At 39.6% G+C, this 27,733-nt stretch overlaps 2 protein-coding genes, 1 non-coding gene and 1 pseudogene across 4 annotated transcripts; 2 read left to right on the forward strand and 2 right to left on the reverse strand.

Annotated features, from left to right (window-relative positions):
• Window positions 1–423: 423 nt before the first annotated feature.
• LOC131321506 (small nucleolar RNA snoR100) lies at window positions 424–530 on the reverse strand. The gene has a single exon (XR_009198546.1). It is a non-coding gene; the product is annotated as a small nucleolar RNA snoR100 (small nucleolar RNA).
• A 493-nt stretch (window positions 531–1,023) lies between these two features.
• Window positions 1,024–10,351, forward strand: LOC131320995 (ABC transporter B family member 1). Its single transcript, XM_058351964.1, has 10 exons — window positions 1,024–1,844; window positions 2,047–2,101; window positions 2,244–2,419; window positions 2,801–3,001; window positions 3,465–3,724; window positions 4,212–4,528; window positions 5,061–5,284; window positions 6,451–6,824; window positions 7,546–8,260; window positions 8,903–10,351. The coding sequence occupies exons 1-10, from the start codon at window positions 1,407–1,409 to the stop codon at window positions 10,187–10,189; spliced, it is 4,047 nt and encodes a 1,348-aa protein (XP_058207947.1). The 5' UTR covers window positions 1,024–1,406; the 3' UTR covers window positions 10,190–10,351.
• A 5,012-nt stretch (window positions 10,352–15,363) lies between these two features.
• LOC131321106 (uncharacterized) lies at window positions 15,364–17,555 on the forward strand (annotated as a pseudogene).
• A 3,494-nt stretch (window positions 17,556–21,049) lies between these two features.
• Window positions 21,050–27,529, reverse strand: LOC131320996 (uncharacterized). Of its 2 annotated transcripts, none has more exons than XM_058351965.1 (4): window positions 27,327–27,529; window positions 27,094–27,202; window positions 26,888–26,950; window positions 21,050–21,310 (listed from the first exon to the last, which is right to left on the reverse strand). In XM_058351965.1, the coding sequence occupies exons 1-4, from the start codon at window positions 27,409–27,411 to the stop codon at window positions 21,208–21,210; spliced, it is 360 nt and encodes a 119-aa protein (XP_058207948.1). In that variant the 5' UTR covers window positions 27,412–27,529; the 3' UTR covers window positions 21,050–21,207. The 2 variants fall into 2 exon arrangements, with proteins under 2 accessions (XP_058207948.1, XP_058207949.1); XM_058351966.1 differs by having other exon boundaries at window positions 27,094–27,197; window positions 27,322–27,499.
• Window positions 27,530–27,733: the final 204 nt, after the last annotated feature.

Genomic DNA, 27,733 nt, shown 5'->3' on the forward strand with positions numbered 1-27,733 from the left:
CATGCATGACACTTGGAGTTCACATGGCCGAACGGAAGTATTTTGGCCTGTGGCACCCCCGATGCCACATAGAACATTGCTTGCTGTTGAATCACCTTTCGGGGTCCGGTGCGCTCTCGCTTAGCCCAACCTCACAGTTACCATGCGAATACGTGGGTATTTGGTGTTTTTTGTCTTTAACTTTGCAATTTTTCTTGTTTGAGACTCCTAATTAGATGTTAGACAATTTAAAAGTGTTGCTATTGCGTCAGGCCATGTCTGGATTAGGATGAAAGACATCGATTGCCTTGTGATTTACTTGTTTTCTATTTGTTAGACGATTAGTTTGGCTTTGTCGAAGTTCTTTGTAATGATCTCCGTTTTGTAAGTGCCGCTGGGCTTTTATCAATACAATCTTCTCGCTTTTGACAAAAAAAAGAGAAACGTTTTGCTGCAGAACAATGCCCAAAATCAAAGCCAAAAGACATCAAAAATGGTAGGTCTAAAGACCCAAATTAATTTTTGTACATATTATTATGCTTACCTCCTTCATAGTCCAGAGGATCGAAAATCACAGTCATAAATAAGTATTACTTGTAGAATATAGAATTCCAAGAGGTCAAAGAGTTTTGACACTGAAGTGGATCCAAGGTAAACCAGAAAAATAAAATAAAATACACATACCCATTCATGTACAAATATGCATATAGCTAAGCACTAGTATACTTCTAGCTCTAAGAGTTAAGTTCGGTTGGTTGTTGGATTTGTCCTTTACATAATTGATCAATGTTTGATTTTTTGGGTCATGCTGCAACGAAGGATTTTTTTTGTGAATGCTTTCTGGCTTGGCTGAGTTGCCTGTCTTTAACTAGACCAGCGAGATGATTAATCGAGGTGTACGTAAGCTGGTGCAGACCATGAAAAAAAAAATGAAAAGAGAAGATATATTTCTGCGTACCACTTCGAGTCTGTTGTCTGGGTCAAAAACCCAATCTCAAATTTTTATTTTTATTTTTATTTTTTTTGGACAAGCGGAAAACCAATCTCAAATTTCCACTCTTTTCACACACTACTCTGATACCCCTTTTTTAAGGGTAGAGAAGTACCCCTCTCTCTCTCTCTTTCTCTTTCTCTCACACACACACACATCATCATCTTTCCAGTGACTGTAAGCGTGTGTGCGTTTGTTGTTTTACAGAAGAAGCAACTGAAAAGAAACCACCAAAAAACTGTAAAAATCAAAAGCCCCCTGCAGTGGTTTCCCTTCCCGGACATGCCGAAGAAATGAAACCACTCCTGGTAAAACCAAAAGGGTCAGTAGTGAGAGAGAGAGAGAGAGAGAAAAAAAAACAAGTCTTCAGAGGAGGCGTGGAGAGAGAAAGACAACAACAATAATACTATTTAAGAGGGTTGTTTAATTTAAAGCAATGTCACAAGATTCCGAGGAGATAAAGACGATTGAGCAGTGGCGATGGTCTGAAATGCAAGGCCTCGAACTGTTGCCTACTTCATCAACACCTCCAGAAACAGCAGCACCAACACAAGAGCAGCAACAAATTCAAGAGCAAGAACTGGGTAGAGAGAGAGAAAGCAGGCGGGAGAGAGAGAAGAAGAGGGAGATGGAAGGGTCCGAGGGGAAGAGAGACGGGGAGAAGAAGCCCGGTCCGGGCCCGCCCACGACCGGGTTCGGCGATTTGTTCAGATTCGCAGATGGGCTGGACTACGTCCTGATGGGAATTGGGACGGTCGGAGCCGTGGTGCATGGCTCTTCCCTCCCCATTTTCCTCCGGTTTTTCGCCGATCTTGTGAACTCTTTCGGGTCTAATTCAGGCGATATTGATAAGATGACACAAGAAGTTACCAAGGTACTCCAACACAAATTCCCCCTCAAATCCTCTGTACTACCGATAAATTGTTGTACCTCTGTACCGGCGTTTTAAAAAAATTTTGCGACCGGTACAGAGGAATTGAACTCCACAAATTCACAACCAGTTTCATGAATACTTAACCAATTGCTGAGAAATGCTTGAAAGAAGATTTAGTAATATTCCTGTCTTGAATTTGCAGTATGCATTTTACTTTCTTGTTGTTGGGGCAGCAATATGGGTATCTTCATGGGCAGGTGAGTTCTCTACAGTTTCTGTTTTCTCCTTTTTCTTTGTGTTTTCTGAGAGGTTTGGTTTTCTTTTTCTTTTTTTTCTTTTTTTTTTTGGTCTTTTGGTTTCAATTGAAAATTCGGGGATGATTGGAAAATTTGGTTGCAGAAATTGCATGTTGGATGTGGAGTGGGGAGAGGCAATCGACCAAGATGAGGATCACGTACTTGGAAGCGGCTCTGAACCAAGACATCCCGTTCTTCGATACCGAGGTCCGGACGTCGGACGTCGTTTTCGCCATTAACACCGATGCAGTGATGGTCCAAGATGCCATTAGCGAGAAGGTGAAGAAAGAGAGATAGGGAGAGAGAGAACCCATTTTGCTTCCTGTGTTTTATTGTTGAAACTTTTTGCTAATTAAGCTCTAATTTGGGTTCGATGTTTACTGGCTCTGAGGGGCTTGTTTTGAGAAAAATCCCCAATTTGGTGACAAAATTTCCTTGTTGATTTTTTGCTAATTAAGGTTCTATAAGAGGTTTGTTTTCGGAACCCAAAAAAAAAAAACCCAATTTAGTTTTAATGTTTTCTTGCTCATTTATTAGGCTTGTTCGGAAAGGGGAAAACCCAATTTGGTTTCAAGAAGTGCAAATATTTTCTCGTTGAATTTTCGCTAATTAGGCCTTTTTTCTTTTCTTTGTGTTTTTTTTTCCCTCCTGATTTTGCAGTTGGGCAACTTCATACACTATATGGCAACATTTGTGTGTGGATTTATAGTGGGGTTCACGGCTGTTTGGCAATTAGCTCTGGTCACCATTGCTGTGGTTCCTCCTATAGCTGTAATTGGAGGTATACACACCACCGTATTAGCTAAGCTCTCTGGCAAGGCCCAAGAAGCTCTATCACAGGCAGGAAACATAGCAGAACAGGTGTGAATCGTGTGATTAATTTTGTAAATTTTCTTGGCATTTGTGCATTTTTCTTCCATGAAAGTCCTTGGAAATTTACTCATTAAAAGTTCTCTCTTTTTCCCCATCTGGGTATATAACTAAATTAACTAACCCATTTTGTAGATTATAGCTCAAATTCAGACTCTAGTGAATTTTCTTCCATTTTGTTTTTGACAAACTTGAAAATGAACCTGGTACATTTTAGTGTAAGTTTATCTGTTTTCCCATCTGGGTATTTCTTAATCATGCCCAATTGCTGACTATAGCTCAAAGTTAAACAGTTTTGGGCCTTTGGCATGTATTTCCAGCATTTGTGCATTTTCTTCCACCGGATTTGTCAGAAACTTGAGAATGGACTTGGTTTCTTTCTAGCATTTTTTGGTTTCTTTTCTCCGTCCATTCCATTCGGATATATTCCTAAAAAAAATAAAAAAAATTACAGACAATAGCTCAAATTCGGACGGTATTGGCATTTGTGGGAGAATCACGAGCATTACAAGCGTATTCCTCGGCATTGAGGGTTGCTCAGAGGCTAGGTTACAAGAGCGGATTTGCAAAGGGAATGGGGTTAGGAGCAACTTACTTCACTGTATTCTGCTGTTACGCACTTCTGCTTTGGTACGGTGGGTATCTGGTTAGGCACAACTATACCAATGGAGGACTCGCCATGTCCACCATCTTTGCAGTATCCATCGGTTGCCTGTAAGTACTCTGCCTAAATCACTTATCAGAAACAATTCCTAAAACCTAGTTTTAAAAACAAAAGCACTTGCCATTGAATGGGGGAATACATGTGTACGGTTATTGTTGTATAGTTGTGCAGCACTCGCCATTTTCACTTTTTAGCGCAAGTGGTTTACTAATATTTGCGATGTTTTCTTAAATGGTTGCCTTTTGAAACGCTTTTTTGTGGAACTCTTCATCGGAACTGTTTTTGAAAACAAAACACTTGAGGGGAGATCTTTTGCAGAACTTCAAAAATATGTTGTAGGTGTTCTTCCAAAATAATGTTTGCAAAACTAGTTTTCTATGATAGGAATGAAAACAGAAAACAAAAGAGATACGGAAGAGATCCTCTTGGCCAAATAATTCTGTTAAAGAATGAGTTTATTGTGTTTTTCCAAAAATGAGAACAGACAATGAAACATAATGCTCAATGTGTTTTTTTTTTTTTTTTCCTGGTCGACAGAGCTTTGGGACAGGCGGCTCCAAGCATGGCTGCATTTGCCAAGGCCAGAGTTGCAGCTGCGAAAATATTTCGTATAATTGATCACAAATCAGGTGTTGAGAGAAACAACGAATTGGGTTTGGAACTAGAATCTGTTGCAGGACAGGTGGAGCTGAAAAATGTTGATTTCTCCTATCCGTCAAGGCCTGAAGTTAGAATTCTTAGCAATTTCTCTCTAACTGTTCCTGCTGGAAAAACCATAGCTTTGGTTGGAAGCAGTGGCTCTGGAAAGAGCACTGTGGTTTCCCTCATTGAGAGATTCTATGATCCTACCTCAGGTAAATGCCACAACTCAATAATTTCCATCGGAATCCACTCAAATGGTGGGTATATATCTACACCAAAAAGAATGATTTCTTGTGCTATGCAGTGCCATTGATTGCCAAAATTGCCTCTGAAAACTGCTTCACTTTTTATTCCTCAACAGCTTCATTTTGTGCTAATTCGTTTGCTTAAATTTTTCCTGACAAACAACAAGGGATTTGGTTAATGATCTTCTTTATTGTGAATTCAAGTATGTCATAAGATTCGAAACTATGCCCAACTGTACGCTGAAGAGAATATTTTTGGCTCTTTTGTTGATAATGCGCTATTGTACAAGACAAGCTTAATATGTATCTGCTAGTGGCAGTACATGATACCTTTTTTGGCTCTCTCTTGATAATGTTATTGTACAAGACAAGCTTAATATGTATCGCCTAGTGCCAGTAAATAATGCCCCTCTTGGTTTCATTTACTTCCATGCATCTATGTATCGGACAATTCTATGTTGCCGTTGAAAAACTGTGCTAAAAATGAAAATTGGTGCAGGACAAGTTCAGTTGGATGGGCATGACATCAAGACATTAAAATTGAATTGGCTGAGGCAGCAAATTGGGCTGGTGAGCCAAGAGCCTGCTCTCTTTGCTACCACCATTAAAGAGAACATACTTTTGGGTCGGCCGGACGCAACCCTAATTGAAGTCGAAGAAGCTGCCAGAGTCGCCAATGCCCATTCATTCATTGTCAAGCTTCCTGATGGCTTTGACACCCAGGTTAGCCGCCCAATCTTAACATGCAATTACAGATTCACAAAATTGTATGTAGTAGTGAAGCCATCTGATGCTTTTTTATGCCAGATTTGTGCTGTTCTGTTTCTTAGCCTTAAAAAGTTTTTTTGCCAATTAATTTATCGTCCACTCCTCATTTCCTGTCAAATGAATCAGTTTATAACTCCAGTTTTTATGGCACAACCTCAAGTATGAAACACATTGGAATTGTATGGTTTAAATCATGTCCTATCTCTCACTTTTGCCTATGCCATCTCAAGGTAAGAAGAGTTAAAGGCTGAAGCACTACATAGTATGCACGATTCAATTACTAATTATTTTGCATGCAATCTAAAGGTCACCAATCTTGAACAGGAGGGACTTCTTTATGTAGAATTTTAATTGGTTTTTTTAAAATCTAATTTTTCTATTTGGTATAGTTGGTCAACCAACCAACCTAATGTGTAATAAAAGTCAATGTGGGGGAGGTGTTTGGTCCATGCTTTTTTAAAATAAGGTAACATGGTTGCAGTCAACAATACATGTGCAGACATAAATGGGCTTTTCTATATATTTATTCATGAAGAAACAAAGACCTCGAAAGTCAAGTGGATGGGGAAAGGACACCAACAGACAAAAACATGCTAAAAATCAATGGAAAATAAAGAGGATGTAGGCTTCATCAAAGCTTGTAGTAATAACAACCTCAAAAGAATAACTATTTCAAGTTTTATCTGTGTCTCTAGATGTTGGAAGGGACACTCTGATGTTGACAATAAGGATAAAGAAGATTAAAAAAAGCAGACCAATCAACAAGAGGAAAAAAATTAAAACATCTAATATTGGCGAAAAGATAGAAAATGAGAAATTGGCAGTGGCTAAAGAGGAAACAAATGGCAGTAGAATGAACTAAAAACGCCAAATAACATAACATTAAGTAACTCATCAAGCTAGAACCTGTTTTATGCTCACTATAGTTGTATTGATGCTGTTTCTCTTTTGATAAGACTACTTTACGATGACTAAAAACGAACATCTCTAGCTTCTGCAATAAATAGTGAACACGGAGAAGGAAATAAAGGAAAAAGAGAATATTTATCTGAATGCTGATTTCTTTCAGTGTTCATTGTAAGTTCTTGGGGTAAATTAGTAAAACCATTTGAAAATGACAGGTTGGAGAGAGAGGCCTTCAACTCTCAGGAGGGCAAAAGCAAAGAATAGCCATAGCAAGGGCAATGCTGAAAAACCCAGCAATCTTGTTATTAGACGAGGCAACAAGCGCATTAGACTCCGAGTCGGAGAAGCTCGTGCAAGAAGCCCTTGATCGCTTCATGATTGGGAGAACGACACTTGTCATTGCTCACCGCCTCTCCACTATCCGGAAGGCTGACCTTGTGGCTATACTTCAACAGGGTAGTGTCTCAGAAATCGGCACTCATGATGAGCTTATGGCCAAAGGAGAAAATGGTGTCTATGCAAAGCTTATCCGGATGCAGGAAATTGCTCATGAAACCGCTCTTAATAACGCCAGAAAGAGTAGCGCGAGGTAGTTTTTACTCTCTTTTCATCCTTTCTTGTGTCTTGGTATCTGTTAGTTTTTGTTTTTATTGGACTTCTTTTCATGCTTATGGAGACAAAAAAAACAATGAAAAAGGTTGAAAATATCCATTGTTACTGCATCATATTCTGTCCTGGGGGGAAAAAAAAAATTCACTGTTCAAGGACATCGTTTTAGTGTTTCTGAAAACCTAGATTCTTAAGGAAATAATATCTGAAAACTGCATTCAGAAGTAGTTCACCAAACGAGTTGTGTTCTGTGGTTTTTGAAAGTGGACTCAGGAAGCGAAACCCCTACGAGAAAAGCCTAATGTCTAGTTTGAAACTGCAAAACGAGATGTTATCCCTAAATGCTTAGGTGAAGATATGTGGTTTCACTTGCTTTACATCCTTCGTTGGGAGTTAGTGTTTCGTACTGGTTCTTTTCTCCTTATGTTTTCGTAAGCTCAAACAACCAAGTTTTATCATCTTCTATATTTCTAGGCGCTACAGTTTCCGAAATAATTTCGAAAGCACGTATTTAGTATTTTTAGAATTTCGTAAACAATAAGCCAGACAAGTTTTGTATTTTTTGTAAATGAAAACAAATTCTGAGAATGCTACCAAAGAAGCCCAGCATCAATTTTGGGATTCAGAATTTCCTAAAATGCTGATGTCAAAATACACAGTAGCTTACGATCTGTTGCTTAAAATGGGTCCTATTTTTGCAGGCCTTCAAGTGCTAGAAACTCAGTGAGCTCACCAATAATCACTCGAAACTCCTCCTATGGGCGATCACCGTACTCCCGCCGCCTCTCCGACTTCTCCACCTCCGAGTTTAGCCTCTCCATTGACGCTTCTCACCCCAACTACCGCCTTGAAAAACTTGCATTCAAAGAGCAAGCGAGTTCCTTCTGGCGCCTGGTAAAAATGAACTCTCCTGAATGGGTGTACGCCCTAATCGGTTCCATCGGTTCTGTCGTCTGTGGGTCCCTCAGTGCCTTCTTCGCATACGTCTTGAGTGTGGTCCTAAGTGTATATTACAATCCGGATCACGCTTACATGATCCGAGAAATCCGAAAGTACTGCTATTTGTTAATAGGGGTTTCATCTGCCGCGCTTATATTCAACACTCTACAACACTTCTTCTGGGATGTCGTGGGGGAAAACCTTACAAAACGGGTGAGGGAGAAAATGTTAACAGCAGTGATGAAAAACGAAATGGCGTGGTTTGATCAGGATGAGAATGAGAGTTCAAGAGTTGCAGCTAGGTTGTCTCTCGATGCTAATAATGTTAGGTCCGCGATTGGTGACCGGATTTCGGTAATCATGCAGAATTCGGCGCTCATGGTTGTTGCTTGTACTGTGGGATTTGCTTTGCAATGGCGTCTCGCCCTTGTTCTCCTTGCCGTGTTTCCTCTTGTCGTTGCAGCCACTGTCCTGCAGGTTTGTTTTCCAATACTTAGTTTCTTTTTGGGTAAATGGCTTTCCACTATTTGGTTTTAGGCAATGATCAAGTTCCCGTTTCCTTGTCTCATTCTGGCTTGCAACGAAACAGATGAGTGTCTAACGCATTTGAAATCATTTCCAAAGATTCAAAAAGAATTCGGAAACTCGATGAACTGTTGAACAAAACATTGACAAAATTTATAAATTCGTTCTCGGACTTCATAAGGAACAAATGTAAAATAAATACACCCAATGCAACTCCAATTAACAACTTGACAAATATTTGACATCTTTAGTATTAATCAGATCTTTTGTCATTTTTCTTGAAAAAATAAGGAAACATTTATGAGTTATTTTCTGCCCAACAACTCTGTATGATATGTTTCGTCACATGTTGGTGTGTCTCTAAACTTTCGATTTTTTTTTCTTTCTATCTTTACGTATAATTAATTCAAATTCATTTCTAGTCTCTTAGAGAAGATAATGTTTTGGCTGTTTCCATAGAACCAAAGAAAATCTTGTTCCTTGATTTTAGCATTCATATGAGTACCTTTTTTGTTCTCTTCCGTGGTAGCATCGTATAAATATCTACATAAGAGAGATACCATATGCTCATTGGATTTGCTGTATTTGCAACAGAAAATGTTCATGCAAGGTTTCTCAGGAGACCTAGAAGCTGCCCATGGCAAAGCCACACAACTAGCAGGGGAAGCCATAGCCAATGTAAGAACTGTTGCCGCCTTCAATTCGGAATTCAAAATCGTCACCCTTTTCTCCAACAGCCTCCAAACTCCGCTAAGGCGATGCTTCTGGAAAGGCCAGATTGCTGGAAGCGGATATGGCATAGCCCAGTTTTCGCTCTACGCTTCCTACGCCCTCGGCTTCTGGTACGCCGCTTGGCTCGTAAGACATGGCATCTCAGATTTCTCGAACACTATACGGGTTTTCATGGTCCTAATGGTCTCCGCCAATGGTGCGGCCGAAACCCTAACCCTAGCCCCTGATTTCATCAATGGCGGCCGAGCCATGCGGTCAGTGTTCGATCTCCTTGACCGGAAATCTGAAATTGATCCGGATGATCCAGACTCCACCCCGGTCCCCGAACGCATCCGGGGTGAAGTGGAATTCAAGCATGTTGACTTTTCCTACCCCTCCCGCCCTGACGTGTCAGTCTTCCGAGACCTCAACCTCCGTGCACGTGCGGGAAAGACTCTTGCGCTTGTAGGCCCCAGCGGTAGTGGTAAGAGCTCAGTCGTTGCTCTAATAGAGCGATTCTACGAGCCGTCTTCTGGACGAATCTTGATTGATGGGAAGGACATAAGAAAGTATAGCCTCAAATCGTTGCGACAGCACATTACTCTAGTACCTCAAGAGCCGTGTCTTTTTGCGACCACCATATATGAAAATATTGCTTATGGGCGCGAATATGCCACCGAAGCTGAGATAATTGAGGCGGCGACTCTGGCAAACGCCCACAAGTTCATCTCCTCCTTACCAGATGGTTATAAGACGTTTGTTGGGGAGAGGGGAGTTCAGTTGTCCGGGGGACAAAAGCAAAGAATTGCGATTGCTAGGGGTTTTCTAAGGAAGGCGGAGATATTGCTGCTAGACGAAGCCACAAGCGCGCTTGATGCCGAGTCAGAAAGGTGTGTTCAAGAGGCGTTGGAGCGGGCTTGCTCGGGAAAAACCACAATCGTGGTTGCTCATCGGCTATCGACTATCAGAAACGCCCAAGTCATTGCAGTTATAGACGATGGGAAGGTCGCAGAGCAAGGTTCACATTCACACCTATTGAAAAACTACCCAGATGGGATTTACGCCCGTATGATACAGTTGCAAAGGTTCACACACGGGCAGACCCTGAACATGGTATCAGGATCTTCTTCTTCGGCTCGGCCCAAAGAAGATGATCAGAGAGAAGGCTAGTGAATCGGAAAGAGAATATTACAAGAAAGAAGTATATCTCTTATACATCTTGATGAATTTTTTTGGATGTCATGTTCCTGTCTTATGATTTGGTATAGCATAGTATGTGTATCTTCTGAAATTTCCATAATATATATATATATATATTCCTATTTTGATTGATCTCTTCTCTCTCGGTGTGTTCATGTATCGGTGTGTGTTTCGGATGAGGGATATGTCACTGATACTGAATTCGATACCATAGTCCTCACTGGAATAGGGGTTTTTGTACGTTGACTAGTACGAATTTACGATGCAGTAGAAACAACAAATGGGTGATCAGTCGCAAAAAAGGGTAGGTAATCGTTTTAGCGATGGTTATCTGTTCCTGGGTTTAAACCCAGCAAGATTTTACATCATAATCCACACGAGATCGATCCGTCCGATCGCGATCATATACGGGGCATCTTCAACGTTCAAGATGAAAATGAACTTACACGTGAAAAAAAAGGAAGGAACAGAATTATTGGCGTGGGGGTTCGTGTGGGTGGTTGCACATGCGAAAGAGGCCTTAAAAAGGACAGATAGGGACTGGAGGGAAAGCTCAGTGAAGAAGAAGAAGAAGAAGAAACAGGACAAGGGAAAAAAGAGAGACAGTGCCCAGTAGAATAGATGGTGGAGATGAAATGGAATTGGCACTGGAAAATGACAGGGACATGATGGGGATTTGATGATGGAATAATTTTAGGGTGGGGCACACTGTCTAATCTCTTTTTCCCTAAATAAAAACTTACTACAAGGATGTGAGTGGTTTGCAGGGGATTGGTTTTAGCAGTACCTAGTTGCTGCTGTCTTGTCCTATCCTTGTTTCTTTGTTTTCTTGTAGAGCTGAGTTTTCTACGAAGGTGGTTATTGCCCGGACGGAGCTAGGATTTTTTGGTGGCGGGGTCAATATTTAAAAGCACACCTGATACTACATTATTTGCTAAATCAAGCAAATAAATATGTAGTACTACTGAAAATGGCTAATAGTCGCCCTTAGAATCGGTGGTTTATGTGCAATAGTGTGTAGTGGGTCGAAATATCCGAAGGTTCAAAGAGTTTGAAAGGGTCACAAGGAGAACCCCACTGTTCAGTTGTTGCAGTTCGTCTATAAGTCATGTTGTGCCCCGATAGTACTCACCGTGGGTTTACCGAATGTCAGCCGAGCCTCAGGCACCTGGCTGAGCCTCAGCTACCTATCCGAACGTTGGGCGCATGCGTAGCTTGGTAAGTCTTTCTGTTGCTCAGTGAAGTATTCGCTCAGCGCAACTTTCTTTGTTCGGCAAACGTTGCTTACGCTTGGCCGGTCTGTCACCCTTCGGCGACGTGTCTTCTTGTGGACGGCACTCGGCCGTGGTTGTTGTGGAAAGTTCTGGAAGCTTCCGTCAATAGGCGAGGTGACTTCTCTGATAGCCGAAGTGACATCTTTGCATGAGGGGACATTCTTGACATTGACTATTGGGGCTCTCACACTCTGGGAAGCGGCGTTCATTAAATGACTCTTACATGTGACGTCATCCGAGCGTTGCGGCACGCGTGAGGAGCACTGCTGACTTGCTCAATACTCCAAAGCTTTGCCAAAAAATAGGTGGCCACCCCTCTTAGGTCAAGGGTTTGAAATACTCACGATTGCACTCTTATCTCCCCTACCATACTTTCTTACTAAACTTCTTCTCCCTCCTCCACTTACTGACTTGTTTGTCAGAGCTTCTTTCCGGAGGAACACCCCCCTCCGATTTGCAGGTACACGGATCTCCACGTCATCCCTCCACGGCTCAACAATGGGAAGAAAGGTTCAAGGTTGATTCAGCCCCCCACAAAGTGCATTTATTATCTCTTAAAAAGTGTGGAAATACTTACCGCATTAGCATTATTTGTGTATTACTTTGTCCTCAAGAATTAGTCGGATGTATTTGTAAGCTAGCTCAGACACCTTGAGTTATTTTATGTATAAAAATTTGGGAAACATGTTTGATATCACAAACAACTAACCGCATTAACGTTATTTGTGTATAATCTACTTACGGATTGGGCAATGATTAGTAAGATCATGGTGCTGAAATCATGATTAGTGAAATCGTGGTGTTTAATATATGTAATTTTACTGTATGTGTTTGTGCTTGGGGCAATTTAAATATAGTTATTAGGGCAAATAGTGACTTTGCAACTCCTTAAATTATTAACTTTTAGGAAGTGACGAAATCACTCTCCATTCCAAAAATGGAAGTAAAATTTGAAAGAAATATATGATGGAGAGATCTGGAGGGCAGTGGGTCAAGTGACCCCAATGCCTCCTCCCTTGGTTATTGCAAACCTAGAGATCTGGTGTTCTAGCTTTTATCAGTAACATCCTATTTAATTGCAGGTTATGCTTGCCATTTAACCTTATCAAATAGGTCCTATGTGGCTTCCCGTGAACATTAGGGTTAAACAAAAAGAAATTAACAAGACAAAAATCCTAAGATCTTGTGTTCTAAATTCATGGTTATGAAAATAGCCTTCCAGATTGGGGTATTGGATTCTTGGTGGAGGCAACCAACCATGAGTTTTCAAAATCAATCATTTTCACCCAACAATGTGTAAAAGCAAACATCAATTGCAGAATTACACTACTCCGGTCCAGATGAATGACAATTTGCCCCCTTCTTTTTATCTCACTCTGATGACAGGAAAGCAAGCATGCAGGGGGCAATTTCCAGACATTATGATTTAAAACCAAAATGGGGACAAACAACCTCATTGATTGACTGCCATTTGGAGGATAACAACTCAGGAGAGTGAACTGGTAAAGGGCACAGCAGACATTCTTTACAGGGAACACTTCAGAGGTTCAGTTCTTGTCACTGCCGTAGTGGCCAATTTTATGAACAAAGAAGGATAGAGAGCGGATCAAAAAAACAAAAAAGAAGTATAGAGAAACTCTTATCTTTCGGATTCTTCAATAAATAACCAATGGGTAAAAATTAGATACACCCCCACATTTATCACTTGAGAATAAATTTTACACGGACCCTCCGTGTAGGAAAATCCTATACGTACCGATCAAAAATATAGGGAAATTGTACCGACGGTCGCGCGCGGCCATCTCCGGCCATCAGACGGCAGATCCGAGCTGTCCAAAATTTTTTTTTAAAAAAACCGAGGGGCCTAATGCGGGAATCAACGGCATCCGATGTGTGTAGGGTGCTTGATCTAAACACCCTATTTTTCCTGTATGTATACTGTCGGCAGGAAACTGTCGGTGCAAATAGCACCACTCCACCGTGTATAAGGGAGGGTCCGCCCAACCAATTAAAAGAAACCACCTCAGCTTTTCTCAGCTTTGCCAAGGAAAGCCGGCAATTTTTTTTTTCGTTTAGGATCCTACGAAACAGAAACTTGATTGTGAGAGCCAGAAACTTGATTGTGAGAGCCGTAAAGACACAATTTAACTATAACACTTTAGAACGTTTAGGATCCTACGGAACAGAAACTTGATTGTGAGAGCCGTAAAGACAAAATTTAACTATAACACTTTAGAATAATATGATCAGAATGACAAGATCTTTGCACCGGTTCAAAAGGATTGAAAATTGGAGCACTTAACTTTTTAACCATATTTTTTAATATATAAATAGTCGACAAAAATTAAGTAATCCAATTTTTAATCCATTTGAATTGATGTGAAAATCTTATTATTCTGATCATATTATTCTAAAGGAACATAATTAAGTTTTATCTCTAAGGCTCTCATAATTAAGTGTATGCTCTTTTGTTTGGAACTTATGGAGCAGAAACTTGATTATAAGAGCTCTAGAGACAATAATTAATTATGACATTTTAGAATAATATGATCAGAATAATAAGATCTTTGCACTGGTCAAAACAGATTAAAAATTGGAGCACTTAACTTTTTAACTATATTTTTAATATATATACAATCTAAAAAAATTAAGCGTTTCAATTTTCAATCCTTTTGAACCAATGCGAAGATCTTATTATTCTGATAATATTATTTTAAAGAGTTATAATTAATTCTTGTCTCTAGGGCTCTCATAATCAAGTTTCTATTTTATAGAGTCCCAAACAAAAGAGCATATACTTAAATTATGAGAGCCTTACAGATAAAACTTAATTATGCTCTTTTAGAATAATATGATCAGAATAATAAGATTTTCACACTGATTCAAACGGATTAAAAATTAAATTACTTAATTTTTGTCAACTATTTCTATATTAAAAAATATGGTTAAAAAGTTAAGTGCTCCAATTTTCAATCCGTTTGAACCGGTGCAAAGATCTTGTCATTCTGATCATATTATTCTAAAGTGTCATAGTTAAATTTTGTCTCTACAGCTCTCATAATCAAGTTTCTGCTCCATAGGATCCTAAATGGAAAAAAATATTCCGGCTGTCCTTGCAAAGCTGAGCAAAAGCTTGAGGTGTTTTCTTTTAATTGGTTGGGCGGACCCTCCGTTATACACGGAGGGTCCGTGTAAAATTTAATCTCTTATCACTTAACCCAGCATGGGGGTGTATTTTAGAAGGGGATGGATAGTTATTTTAGATGTAAAAAGAGGTTAAAAATTAGTTGGATGTAAAATAGAACCCACCCCTTTCTAATGGTGAGATATAAAAAATGGATGGATAATTAACTAACTTTCTCTCCTTCTTAATTTTTCCCAACTTTCTTAACCCTAATTCAAGTATTACTTCCGTTGAAAAATAATTTTGGTATCCGGTAATCGAGGACTTAAAAAAAATTATTCCGAAAAAAAAAAACTTTCGTCCCAAATTTTTTTTTTACTTCTCATCCACTTCAATTACACCATTTACTTCATTCATTTACTCTCATCAACTCTCAATCACATCATTAACCTCATTATCCTGATCCATTTACTCGATCCTCACTCTCAACTACACCATTTATTTCAGTTATTTACTCCTATCAACGCTCAACTACATCATTTACTTTAGTCATTTACTCCTATCAACGCTCAACTACATCATTTACTCTCATCCAATCTCAACTACACTATTTACTTCGGTCATTTACTCTCATTCATTCTCAATTACACTATTTACTTACCATCTATATATAGACCTATCCTCCCCATTATTCATTCTCACACTTAAATCTATATACAGTCTCCTCTTTCAAAAAAAAAATCATCATGAGCAGTTTAATCCAAAGAATATTACTGAGTGAATTTGATGGATCTTCCTCTGATGACGATGAGATTGCAATGGCACAATTGATCATGACCAGGCAGTATCGAAAATTCCAAAGAAGATGCCAACAAGGAGGTCATGTTGGTTCTACAAGCGGTCGAGCCTGGATTCTCCGTGACAGAGTTACTGCCAACCAACGACTCAATGCTGATTACTTTTGTGAGTATCCGCTCTATGTCGAAAAGTTGTTTTAGCAACGTTTTCGAATGAGTCGACCCTTATTTCACAAGATCTTGAGTAAACTCCAACAACATGACGTGACGTTCGTCCAAAGAAATGATGCGACAGGAGCTGCAGGTCTTTCTGGTATCCAAAAGATGACAGCAGCTCTGAGGATGATGGCATACGGGATGCCTGCTAGTAGTCTTGATGAGTATCTCAAGATTGGGGGAAATACAGCAGTTGACTCTCTTCAAAGCTTCTGTAGAAGCGTTATCTCCATTTTTAAAGCAGAATACTTGAGAAAAACCAAATGAAGCAGATACTGCAAGGCTCCTACATGTGGGCAATCAATGTGGTTTTCCTGGAATGCTAGGCAGCTTGGATTGTATGCATTGGCAGTGGGACAAATGTCCAACTCTTACCATGGCTTCTTCAGTAGCCGCAGTGGAATATCCACTATCGTACTTGAAGTAGTTGCATTGTATAATTTGTGGATTTGGCATGCTTTCTTTGGCATGCCTGGGTCATTCAACGATATCAACGTGCTTGATCAATCTCATCTCTTTGATGATCTCAGTGCCGGTCGTGCCCCTCCAGCCCATTTTGTCGTTAACGGTAGTCAGTACGACATGGGGTGCTACCTTGTTGATGGTATCTATCCAAAATGGGCAACTCTCATTCAAACAATTTCTCAACCACAAGGAAGAAAGAAGCAACACTTTGGAAGGATGCATGAGGCATGTCGCAAGGATGTTGAAAGAGCATTTGGCGTACTCCAAGCACGTTGGGCAATTGTGAGAGTATGTCGCAAGGATGTTGAAAGAGCATTTGGCGTACTCCAAGCACGCTGGGCAATTGTGAGAGGATCGGCGCGATTCTGGAATGAGGAGGATCTAGGCTACATCATGAAAACATTTGTCATTTTGCATAACATGATAATTGAAGACCAACGTGATCACGATACTAGTGATGAAACTACTGAACTTCTTTCTACCAGCCCAATTCAAATCTCGAGAGATGTCACACCTGCATTGGTTGATTTCTTTAAAAATAACCGCAGGATTTGATCAAATGAGGCACATCATTCGCTCCGCAACGATCTTATTGAACACCTATGGGCCCGTAATGGAGATGAAGAATGAGGTTCAAATGGTTCTGCTCTAGTAATCTTCTAACACGTTTCCCGTGTCGTGGAAATTAGCTAAATAAAATGAATTTCATTTTCGAGTCTTGTACTTCATTAGCTAAATAAAATGCATTTTACTATCAAATAGTACCCAACGATTACATTAAAGTCATAATTGCTAAAGACTATTACATACGATATTAAAAAATAACTACAATCAATAATTGGGAAAATCAGGAAAATAACTGTTCGAACTTGAGCTAGCCGTCCATTTAGCCAAGATTTCACCCTTGCAATACTGGTAATAATCCTTCATTTGGGGGTCTTGAACCAAATCCAAGTCCATTTGCATAATCCTATCTTCTATCTCTTTTTCCTTCATTGCTGTCTTACTCTCCTCAAGCGCCACCCTCCTCTCATCATTTGCCGTAGTCCTTTCCAAAGCCGCGACTCTTCTTGCTTCCATTTCAGCTCTACTGCCTTCCTTGTCAGATGTAGTTTGGTTAAATTTTTCCATCAAGTTTATCCATTCACGTTCCTCAGTTTCTGTTTTTTTGGTCTTCAATAGTTTTGCCTTTGATGCCTTACATCCAGGAGGCCTCTTTTTGGAGACTGAACACTACCTCCACTCATAGGATTGCTATCTTCCAATGTAGTCGCTGTGTTTGGAACTTGAGAGAAATCAAGAGACTCTAAGTAAGGATTTTGAGAGAAATCAGGAGATAGAGGGACTGAACTCGTATCCATTTGAGAAGATCTTAGGTCGGGTCGGGTGGGGGTTAAATTTGCCCACTTCATATTGTGTTCTAAGATTGCCCGGCAACAATCCAAATTGGCAAAAGATTTGTTCTCAAAATCTTTGTAATATCTCTTCGCTAGATCAATCTATACACAATGAAAAAATAATTTAATTAATTATCAAAATATTCATATTAACAAATTCTTATGAAAACAGAAACTTGATAGAAGCAATATAATACCTCATTTTGTTATGAAAACAAAATAATAATATTAACAAAATAATAATACCTCATTTTGTTCTGTCATTCCACTTTGATGTTGCCTTAGATGTCCACGATATTTGTTGCAAGCCTGCTTATGACTTGCCATCGAGACTTGACAGAAGCATCCGATCGTACATCGCCTCCTGTCAATTCGGTATATTTTTATTCAACCCGATCCCATAATTTAGATCGTGGTTGGTTGGTATCGATAATTGGGTCTTGACTAACACATAAGTAAGCATTACAAATTGCTTCATCTTGATCGGAGTTGAACGATTTTCCTCTCTCACTACGACTTCCCTCTGCCATAATTGATACACTATTTTTTTTGGTGGGTGTTTGTGAAGAAGGGAGAAAATTTTTTGTTGTGTAAAATTCTATTCAAAACACACATTAATAGGTAGGAAAAAAGAAAATACCGTTGGTGTCATTTTGTGATCCGTTGGCTCAGTCAACGATCGGATCTAAGGGTCATCATTTGGCCCGAAGGCCCGTAGCCCGCCCGGCCCATCGGGCTTTTACCCGGCCGGAGCCCGTGAAACGGCCGGCCCGGCCCGGCCCATAGTTTGTCATGGGCGGGCTCGGGCCTATGAATTTTTACTCGGCCCGGCCGTAGGCCCGGCCCGTGAGCCCGCCCGGTAGCCTGCCCGTGGTACCCGTCCAAAAGCCCGCCCAATAGCCCCAAAATCCCACAAAATCCTTTCTTTTTTCCCTTGCCCAAGAAAATTTAAGCCCGCCCGGTGGCCCGCCCGTTTTTTGGCCCGCTAGCCCGGCAATTGGGTTAGCCCGTGGGCCGGGCTTGGGCTTCAATTTATAGTAGGTAGCCCGGCCCGATGATGACCCTTAGTCGGATCAATACCCAACTTTACTCTTTCTTTCTTTCTTTTTTTTTTCTCTCTCTCTCTCTCTCTCTCTACGAACAAAGCAAAAGAAGATCCAGACCCTCTGGATCTGCTTTTGAACCAGAAACCCCCGCACCCCTCTCTCTCTCGCTCTCTCCCCCTCCAAAGATTAGGGAAATCTTGGCTGGGGAAATCGACGAGGGTTTCGGAAGGAGCACAGCCGGCGGAGATGGTGATCTCCAGACTTGCGCCGTCCATGGATAGTCAAGAATCGAGGTCAGAGACGGTGATCTCCGGACCTGGAATCAGTTTTCGAGCTTCCGGCGTGTTCTTGCAAATTCCGACTAACTTTCCGACAAGATTAGGTAACTCCGGCTCTCTAAAAATTTGGTAGAATCAATTGGTGATGACTTGTCCATTTATAGCTGTAGCCAAAAGGGGATGCAAATATACATCTCCCTTTCCCATTGAACCAATTTTTTTTACATCTGGGTTGTATTATAACTATAGCACCTGGTTTTACATCCCCATTGGGATGCTCTTAAACCCATCACTTATACCCCTCATCTGTGAAATGTTATCACTAAAACCCCTTCCTCAAAAATTCCATCCAACATTTGGATGGAAAATGGAATACAAGACAAATATACCCTGCAAACACTTGAGAAACCTAGATCCTACAACTTCAACAGAAGCCAGTCACTCAAATCCAACTTGCTGGAACTCAAACAAAGACGAAAACCTCGCCGGAGCTCCCACCCACTCAAATCCAACTCTAACCTTACATATCTGACTCGAAATTCATGATTCGGTCCTTAACCAGTTGATTTCGCCATAGATCAACCCATTTCGAAGCCAATTAGCCACTATTTAGTTGATTCGAACCCTTGTGAGCCTTGTTCAGTTTATTTTCGAACCAACACAAGTCCTGTATTGTTGCTTTCAAGCCATTTCGAGCAGTGTTCTATTGATTCCGCTCCAAAACTGTTGATTTGAAGCTTCGAAAATCAGTCTTCAGTTGATTTCGAGCTTACCCAAGTTATTGCGAACTTGATCTGTTGGGTTTTTGACCATTTTCAAAGCTGTACAAACTATTTCGCACAGTACCCAGAAGATTTCTACCATTTCAAGCACTACCCTGTTGATCTCGAGTTTAGGTGGCAGTCTCGCAAGTTGTTTGGGTGGCGGTCGAGGCGAAAAGACGAAGTCAACATCATTTTGGGTCTTGAGTTTTCCGTTGGGGAGGAGGGAGGGGGAGTGGCATGTGTGTGTGTGAGAGAGAGAGAGAGAGGGAGAGAGAGAGAGAGAGAGAGAGTGAGTGTGTGTGAAGAGGGAAATTGTTGGAGTGTTTGGGACACCAGAGAGAGAGAGAGAGAGAGAGAGAGAGAGAGAGTGTGTGTGAAAGAGGGAAATTGTTGGAGTGTTGGGGACACCATAGAGGGCAAACAGGTAATTTCTCCCTTTTCGTTAATGGAGCAAGCCCCTTAATTGTTCTTTGATATATGAAAGGGTGTAAGTGATGTGTTTTATAGATGAGGAGGTTAAGTGATAAAACGTGATAAATGAGGGGATGTATCTGATTTTTACACATAATGCAATACTGGAGTCTAGAAATTAAAGTACCAAAGTAGAACTAAAGAACCCCAAGGGTTAGTCCAAGTTCGTGATTTTGCTTCCCATACAATTGATCAGGGTTTAATTCTTGAAATCGGGCCATAATTTCTTGTGAATTTTCCAATCCCGACATGGATGGCTTTCCTTTGACCAGACCGGAAAAGGAATTCGATGAGGTGTGCGCGTAAGCTGGTTCGAACGCCTCTTACCATCGAAATAAAAAGAAGTGGAACTGAAAAGAACCGAATATTCATGTGCTATTAGCTCAACATTCAGAGGCATAGCTAAACCAGTAGATCCACATATTGAAGCCTATATACCTAAACCCACCTCTTATCAAACAGCTGCCTGTGTCACTGTGTTGAGAAATTCTTTCCACAGAATAAGGCTTTACAAAAGAAATTATACAAGTTAGCAAAAAAATTGTTAACCAAAAAATTTAAGGCGAGAAAAAAAATGAACCAACTTGACATATAAAAGTCGGATATTTTTAGCTTTAACGGCCATGGCACATTGCGTGTACAAGCGTTCATGTCACAGTGGGAGACAGCAAGGTTTGGTCGCCGACAAACGTAATATTGCTGTGCAGAAGAGCGAACAAAATTCCCAGATGAACTAGCTGAAATATTCTTTAATAAACTAGCTGCTCTGAACGATTGGCAGATGGGCTAAAGAACAACAAAATTGGTTTTAAAAAAAATCATTTGCCAATGTAGATGTAGTCAAGTCTTGGTTCAACAGTAAGAAGAATGATCACTTCTCCTGAACTTAGTATCAAGGAGGTAGTTTGCACTTTGCATCGCCTCAAACATTCAATGCAACAACCATATAAGACAGGACAGGAGCTCCAAAGAAAATGGAAGCTAAACTCACAAGCCAATGAACATAACACAGGATTGATAGGATAAGTGTTACGAGGACAAGACACATCATTCTTAACTTGTAACAAGAACGATTGTGCTAAAAGTTGACGAATATCCAGTATGAAGAGGGCCACTTTGAAGCTCATAACTCACAACGAATATCCACAGATAAACCTCACATTGACATTAGTTTTGGACCATTATCTGGCATACCCATCCCAGCAGCTAGGTCAGCATCAAGTTGTGTATGTGGTTTAGGCCCCATCATTTGCTTCACTCTGCATCAATAGAAGGGTCATCTCAAAGCCGCTCAAAACGGTAGGAAGAAGTATACAGAGCATTAAGTTGTAGCCCATAAAATAAAAGTGAAGATCCTTTTGAGCCCAAGTGGAGCCATGCAGACCAAAAAAAAAAAGGGAGGTGGGCGAATCACAATTTCTTCCTTGTCAAGCGAAAAGAGCATTATATATGGGTACTTGCAGGCCTAATTTGCCATCAGATCATAAATACTACCATCTAAGCATTACAACCCAACTCATATAAAGTCAAAGAAACAAGAGAGAATCCAAGCACTTTTGGACCCAAATAGCAGAGAAGATGAACAAGATTGTTTCATTACTAAAACTCTTATCGAGATCCTACACCACCACCACTACCAAAGCCAACTTACACTACAGCAATAGACTTCATGGAAAACTAGCTCTATCCAATATGAGTTGCCCTTCCAGGCCAAGCCACCAGTCATCCCGTATCTTGGCACATGCGTGGGTGCGGATCACTAGTGAAGTAGTGACCACTAGTAGCTTGAGTCTTTCTGGCGCAAACTGACAAAGAAACATGGTTGACTATTTGGGAGCAAAGAAAAGTGTTTTTTTACTTGCCAAATATGAATAAAAAATACATTAAACTTTGAACGTTGTCCCCTTTTATTGATTCACCCTTCTCCTTTTGATCAAACTAAATCTGCTATGCACGAAACAGATTTAAAAACCCGAACAATGGAATGTACTTAGTCTATTCCTTCACAGAATTAGTTAGCAATTTAAAATTACAAACAATGTAGAATAAATACCTCAGTCTATTTGTTCAATGACATAAAAACGTCGTACACTCAAATTAGATTGCAATTCCAGATAACTAAGTAGCTAGCATTTTGCTACAATCTTGTGTTTTTTGTCGACATTCTTACATAAATAACAATAAAGCATCAAAAATCTCAACCTAGAATATCAGTTAAGATTTATTACTTTGATATTTGAATCTACACATACATTCCTTAGACAAATCTAACATTGAGCACAAATGTCACCGAACAAGCACAATTTACTTTAGACGGATTTTGTTGGTATTGAAACAATAAATACACAGGGCATGTTCTCTGTATGATGCAATATAATTCTGAATCATGTTCAATCCATTATCCTGTAAGAGTAATAAATGACAAGACCAGTGCAAAAAACAAAATAAAAATCACATGTTTGGTGTTTATGAGTTGAACATTTGATCTCATAAGATACACTTTGCCCGAGTATCTTGAAGTGTGAGTTTCATTGAACAAGTACAGTGTTTCACCACTATCTTGATATCCTACCTTTAATAAAAATAGATAGAGTTCGAGACTATAAGTTCCATTATGTAACTAATAACCGACATAAGAATATCGGGTTATGGCAGCACAATTTGTAAGCATTGCAAGTGTTTTGATACTCAAACCATAACGAGGCTTTCTTATGTCAATTATTAATTACAAAATGTAAAGTACATCATCTAGGAAGGATGTGCAGATGGCGGTAAAAGACTACTTGTTCAATGAAACTCACACTAGGGTAGTGTTTATCTTACGCTGTGTACCATGAGATATAAGAAAATGAGATCAAAGATACAACTCAGACCAAACATGTGATTCTATTTTTTATTTTTTTTTGCATTGGTCTCATCATTTATTACTTATACAGGCTAATGGATTGAACATGATTCAGAATTATATCACGTAGTATAAAGAATGTGCCTACTCAATTATAGTTCCAATACCAACAAAATCCATGTGAAGTAAATTGTGCTCATCCGGTGACATTTGTGTTGAATGTTAATTGGTCCAAGGAATGTACGCACATTAATACAGAGAAAAAAAATCATAATATTAAGCTTACTTTTTATAATAGGATGAGATTTATAATACTTTATTGATGTAGACAAAAAGAACAAGACCATGGAGATCGTAGCAAAATGTCTCCTTAGTTTTGTGGAATTGCAATCTAATTTGAGAGTTCGACTTTATGTCGTTGAACAAATATGAGTGTTTCACATTGTTTGTGTTATTAAATTGGTAACTAGATTTGTGAGGGAATAGACTTGAGTATTTTCCATTATTCAGGTTTTAAATCTGTTCGGTGCATAGCACGAGCCAAATGTGATTGAGGGCATTGTTGTGCATATGGAACAATTTAAAGCAAACTAAAACACAAAGTTTTGATGAAAATCAGTTCATACAAAATCTCCAATTTTTCATTTATTGTGCCACTTTTGTTATAATCATGTTTTCAGGTGAGGTGAGGTGCACTGAAAAGGTCCCGACACCTACACTTAGATTTCTCCATATTTCATCTCAACCATTGATCAATGAGGATTAAAACGTGGGGCAATGCATCAAATAAAATCCGTCAAACTAAAAAGTAAAAAGGCTCTAATCATTTAGATGAACCAAACAGAACACCGCAGTCAAATTCCTAGCCCTATTTTTTTACGAATGTTATGCTTTTGTTCGTATTTGGTGGTTTGAACATTGGGAAAGCTATAGTTTTGGTATTGAAATAGTATAAATATCTACTTATGTGGAAAATTTTGCCCATATCAAAATTCTGATTATTTTCTATAACTTGCGCTTCGCTCTGGTGAGGCACAAACCTCACCTCGCGCCTAGGCTACAGGGGGCCATGGTGCACCTAGAACTTTTTAAAACACGATGTGACGTATTATGCAATTTTAAGATTCCTAAAGGATCAACAAGAATGAAAGCCATTGCATTGAATATGCGAAGCCCGTGTATGTCATTCTATTCCTACAAGCTAAACAAACTTCTGCAATAGAAGTCCAAGTCAACTAACTTCAAGAAAACTAGTTCTCAATAGGGGAAATAGCTGAAAGTCCAAAGGCCTAAGCTGAGAGCTCAAGGTTAGATGTACCTTGTAACAAGCAACTTTAGATCTCACCATGGAACTTGATTTAAACTTGGAACTCGTAATCAATCCTTAGGATGCAGTGCATTCAAATGTCTTACATCACCTTTAAAGTGGATGCTATAAGACAGGTTGGAGGAGGCATTGACAAATGTGCCAAAAAACTATTTCACAAACATGACACAAAAGTTTATAGCGCTTGTGAGTCTTGACAACAAGCCTCAACGTGAATACAGTCGCATTGAGAGCCATTACATTGACATGTCTCATCCAAGCATAACAATGTATTATGCTATGGGTAGGCCCTTGTGGCCGCAATGTTACTAAGAAGACATGTGAACACACTCCCACAGTTCAAGAACTCATCTACCTAGCCAATGTGGTGCAGTATGTAAGGTTCTCTTCTAAAAGATCTGCATATCCTTGTGCTAACTGCTAAGCAATGTAAAACTAAGTCTTCATAACACTTCGGATATGCTTGTGTACAGCCTCTAGAGGTGGCTCCTACAACATGTGTCCCACACATACCATGATATATACCTCCTCCCCCCTCCCTTGAGGTGGTGTGGGCTTAGACCAGGGAAGTGATGCATTCTACTAGAGGTGGTAATCCAAACCCACATTATTTTACCCGCCCAAATTTGCCCACTTGTAACCCAACCCAATCTGCCCATATTGTATAATGGGTTGAACCCACATAAACCCATATTGGGTCCAATATGGGATAGAATCAAAAGAGACTGACCCCGTCTTTTCCATCTCCATCAAACCCAAATCGTGTAAAAGTTAAACAAACTGTGATAGACTGCCGTGTATTATGCCGTAGACAAATTTTATGACATGTACTAAAGTGCTTAAATTGGCCGATCCACCTGAATCCTTTTCGTTTGGTTTTCTTTTTGAGATTAAATTAATTCAACCTTAGGTGGAAATAAATGTATCAAAAATTGATTTTTGGTTCATAAAATAGACGGCCATGGACAATTTAACTTTAAAGAATCATACCGTTCATTTTACAAATTAAAATTTAATTTTTGATATACCTATTGATGTCCGATGAAGCTAATTTTTTGCATGGATATACTACTCTTGCGAGTTCCACAAGATTAACGGTTCAGATTAATGTAACAAATCCACGATGGGGCCCACAAATTACGGTTGTGAAAACTTTAGATTTTCCACCTAAAGAAAGATGGTGGGTGGTTTTGGATTAAAAAGTAAAGTTGACTTTTTGTTTGTCTTTATTCAAATTTTTTTTTTTTGCATTTGTTAGTTTTGCGTCAAAACTTTTGAGACTTATTGATTCACCTCGACGAGACGAGAGAATCAAAAAGGTAAAAATTTATAATCGAAACTCAAATTTTTTTTAAAAAAAGACAAAAATAAGTGAATTGCAAACTCAGTATGTATTAAACACGCCCTTTATGAGTTAATGTTTTTCTGTATTGCTCTGGGATTAGATAAAGGTGTTTTTTTTCCCTACCTTGTGTTTCTTTGATTATGTGGGTAAAGTTTGGATTTTTTACTTATTAATTCGAGTTGACGAAATTTGTTCCATTATCCCTCTTGCTTCAACAAACCCCCACCCCCCCCAAAAAAAAAAAAAAAAAAGTGTCGCGTTGGGTTTAGGTTTGACTTGACCCATGTTAAAACCCGACTCTTTCAATCCACCTACTATTGACCTATGTTACACAGACTCGGGTGCGAGTATTGGGTGTGGGTGCAAGTCCAAGCGTCAGACCTTTCTAAACTTAAATCTTAGGATACGTGAATATGTGTCTCCAACTTGGGTACGGATACGGGGACAAGTCCTGAACTCTTGTTTCTATTTTATATTGCATAATTTTCTCAATTTATGTACTGTAAACTATGTTTACAAATGTATTTAAACAAGAAAGGGTTAAGAAAATTATGTTATTGCTATTTCCCTATTTTCTGTCTATGTGAAATACTCGAATTATCGCTTTTCTAGCTAATATGATATTCCATTTCTGTAAGTATCTTAACAAGTAAAGGACCCAAGTGTCCAAAAGGATACAAGTGTCGGACACATCGACATAGGTACTTGAGCCAAAATGAAGGATCCATGTAACATAGCTATTGACCCATATTTGACCCACCCATATTCAACCAATGATCCATTTCAATCTGCCCATTCGCCACCTCTACATTCTACGAAAGCTAAAAAGGTAATGAACTAAGAAATTCACCATCTACAATGGTCCAATGACCCCTTGCGATAGAATTTGCCCAATCCCTTCCATGAGAAGCTCTGTCATCAGAATCCCCCCACCCCACACACACTCACAAACAACCACACCCACACCAAAACATCACCCTAAAAGCCAAATCCCAATTCAACTCTTGAAAAGCTCAAGCTCATCAAAAAAAAGTCAACAACGTGAGGATTTGTAAGCTAGCCCAAGTAAATCCATACATGTTGCAAGTTCCCCGAGTCTTATGTTCAACTTCCCTCCCCTCCACTCCCCTCCTTGACTTTAATTCTATAATACATGATGTTCTTACATCTACATACACCACAAAATAACAACAAACTATACACATCTAGGTACAACAACTATACACCCCAAGCCAAGACGCTGCAGCATTTCAAGTTCATTTATTTCAATTCCTCTTCAACCGAACAAAATTAATAGATGATAAAAAACGAGTACATACCGTTTCCTGTGTCGTTTCGTCTTGAAATGTTCATCCCTCACCGCCACGCTCGCGAAGTATCGGCTGGAGAGATCGAAAAAATAAGAAACAAATTCAAAAAAACAAAAAAATCAAACCAATTACAAAAAAAAAACACACAAAAACCAAACCTATTGATAAAAATATATATACATATATTCCCAATAGACAAGAACGAGATAATTTACTCGCAGTGCAAGCAGTAATACTGGCCCATCCCAGGAAGATCTTCATCGACAGGCAACGGCTTCTTCCCCTCATCTGTCTTCTGAAGGCTCTCATAAACAGCATCGTCACGTGATCCACAGACTCGTAGTCAAGAAAATTAACCATAAAGTCCAAAAAAAATCCACAAAAAATCGACGACAAACAGCGAGACAGCGAGGGAAAAAAAACAGGGAAAAAACTACGGAAAGGATATCTTTGATTTCGAATTTGGTGCGGCGGGACGTTTTGTGAGAGTACCTTCTCTTCTTTACCTTCCTGTGTGGACACTTTCCTCCCATTTTTCTTCTGGTTTTCGGTCGAAATCAGAGCCTTTTTTCCTGAGGAACTTGAGATTGTGTTAGGGTTAAACGTGGTGTGCTATCAAAGGTTTTCAACGAAAGGTTTTTGAGCCCAGTCCAATAAAGCTATTTCCATCTGAAGCCCAATAAAAGAAATCCAGTCTTGTTTGGTTTGGGCCAATTGGACGGTTCTTCTATAGGAGCACCCGTGGTGGAATAATCAAAACCAAAATGTTGCTAGAGTTAGCAATATTTGCTCAAAAAGAACCTTTCATATTCGAATAATCAAATTTAGTAACCTCTTATCAAATTTTGACAATTG

The sequence above is a fragment of the Rhododendron vialii genome, chromosome 3a (assembly GCF_030253575.1).
Source record: "Rhododendron vialii isolate Sample 1 chromosome 3a, ASM3025357v1".
In the NCBI taxonomy this organism is placed as follows: Eukaryota; Viridiplantae; Streptophyta; class Magnoliopsida; order Ericales; family Ericaceae; genus Rhododendron; species Rhododendron vialii.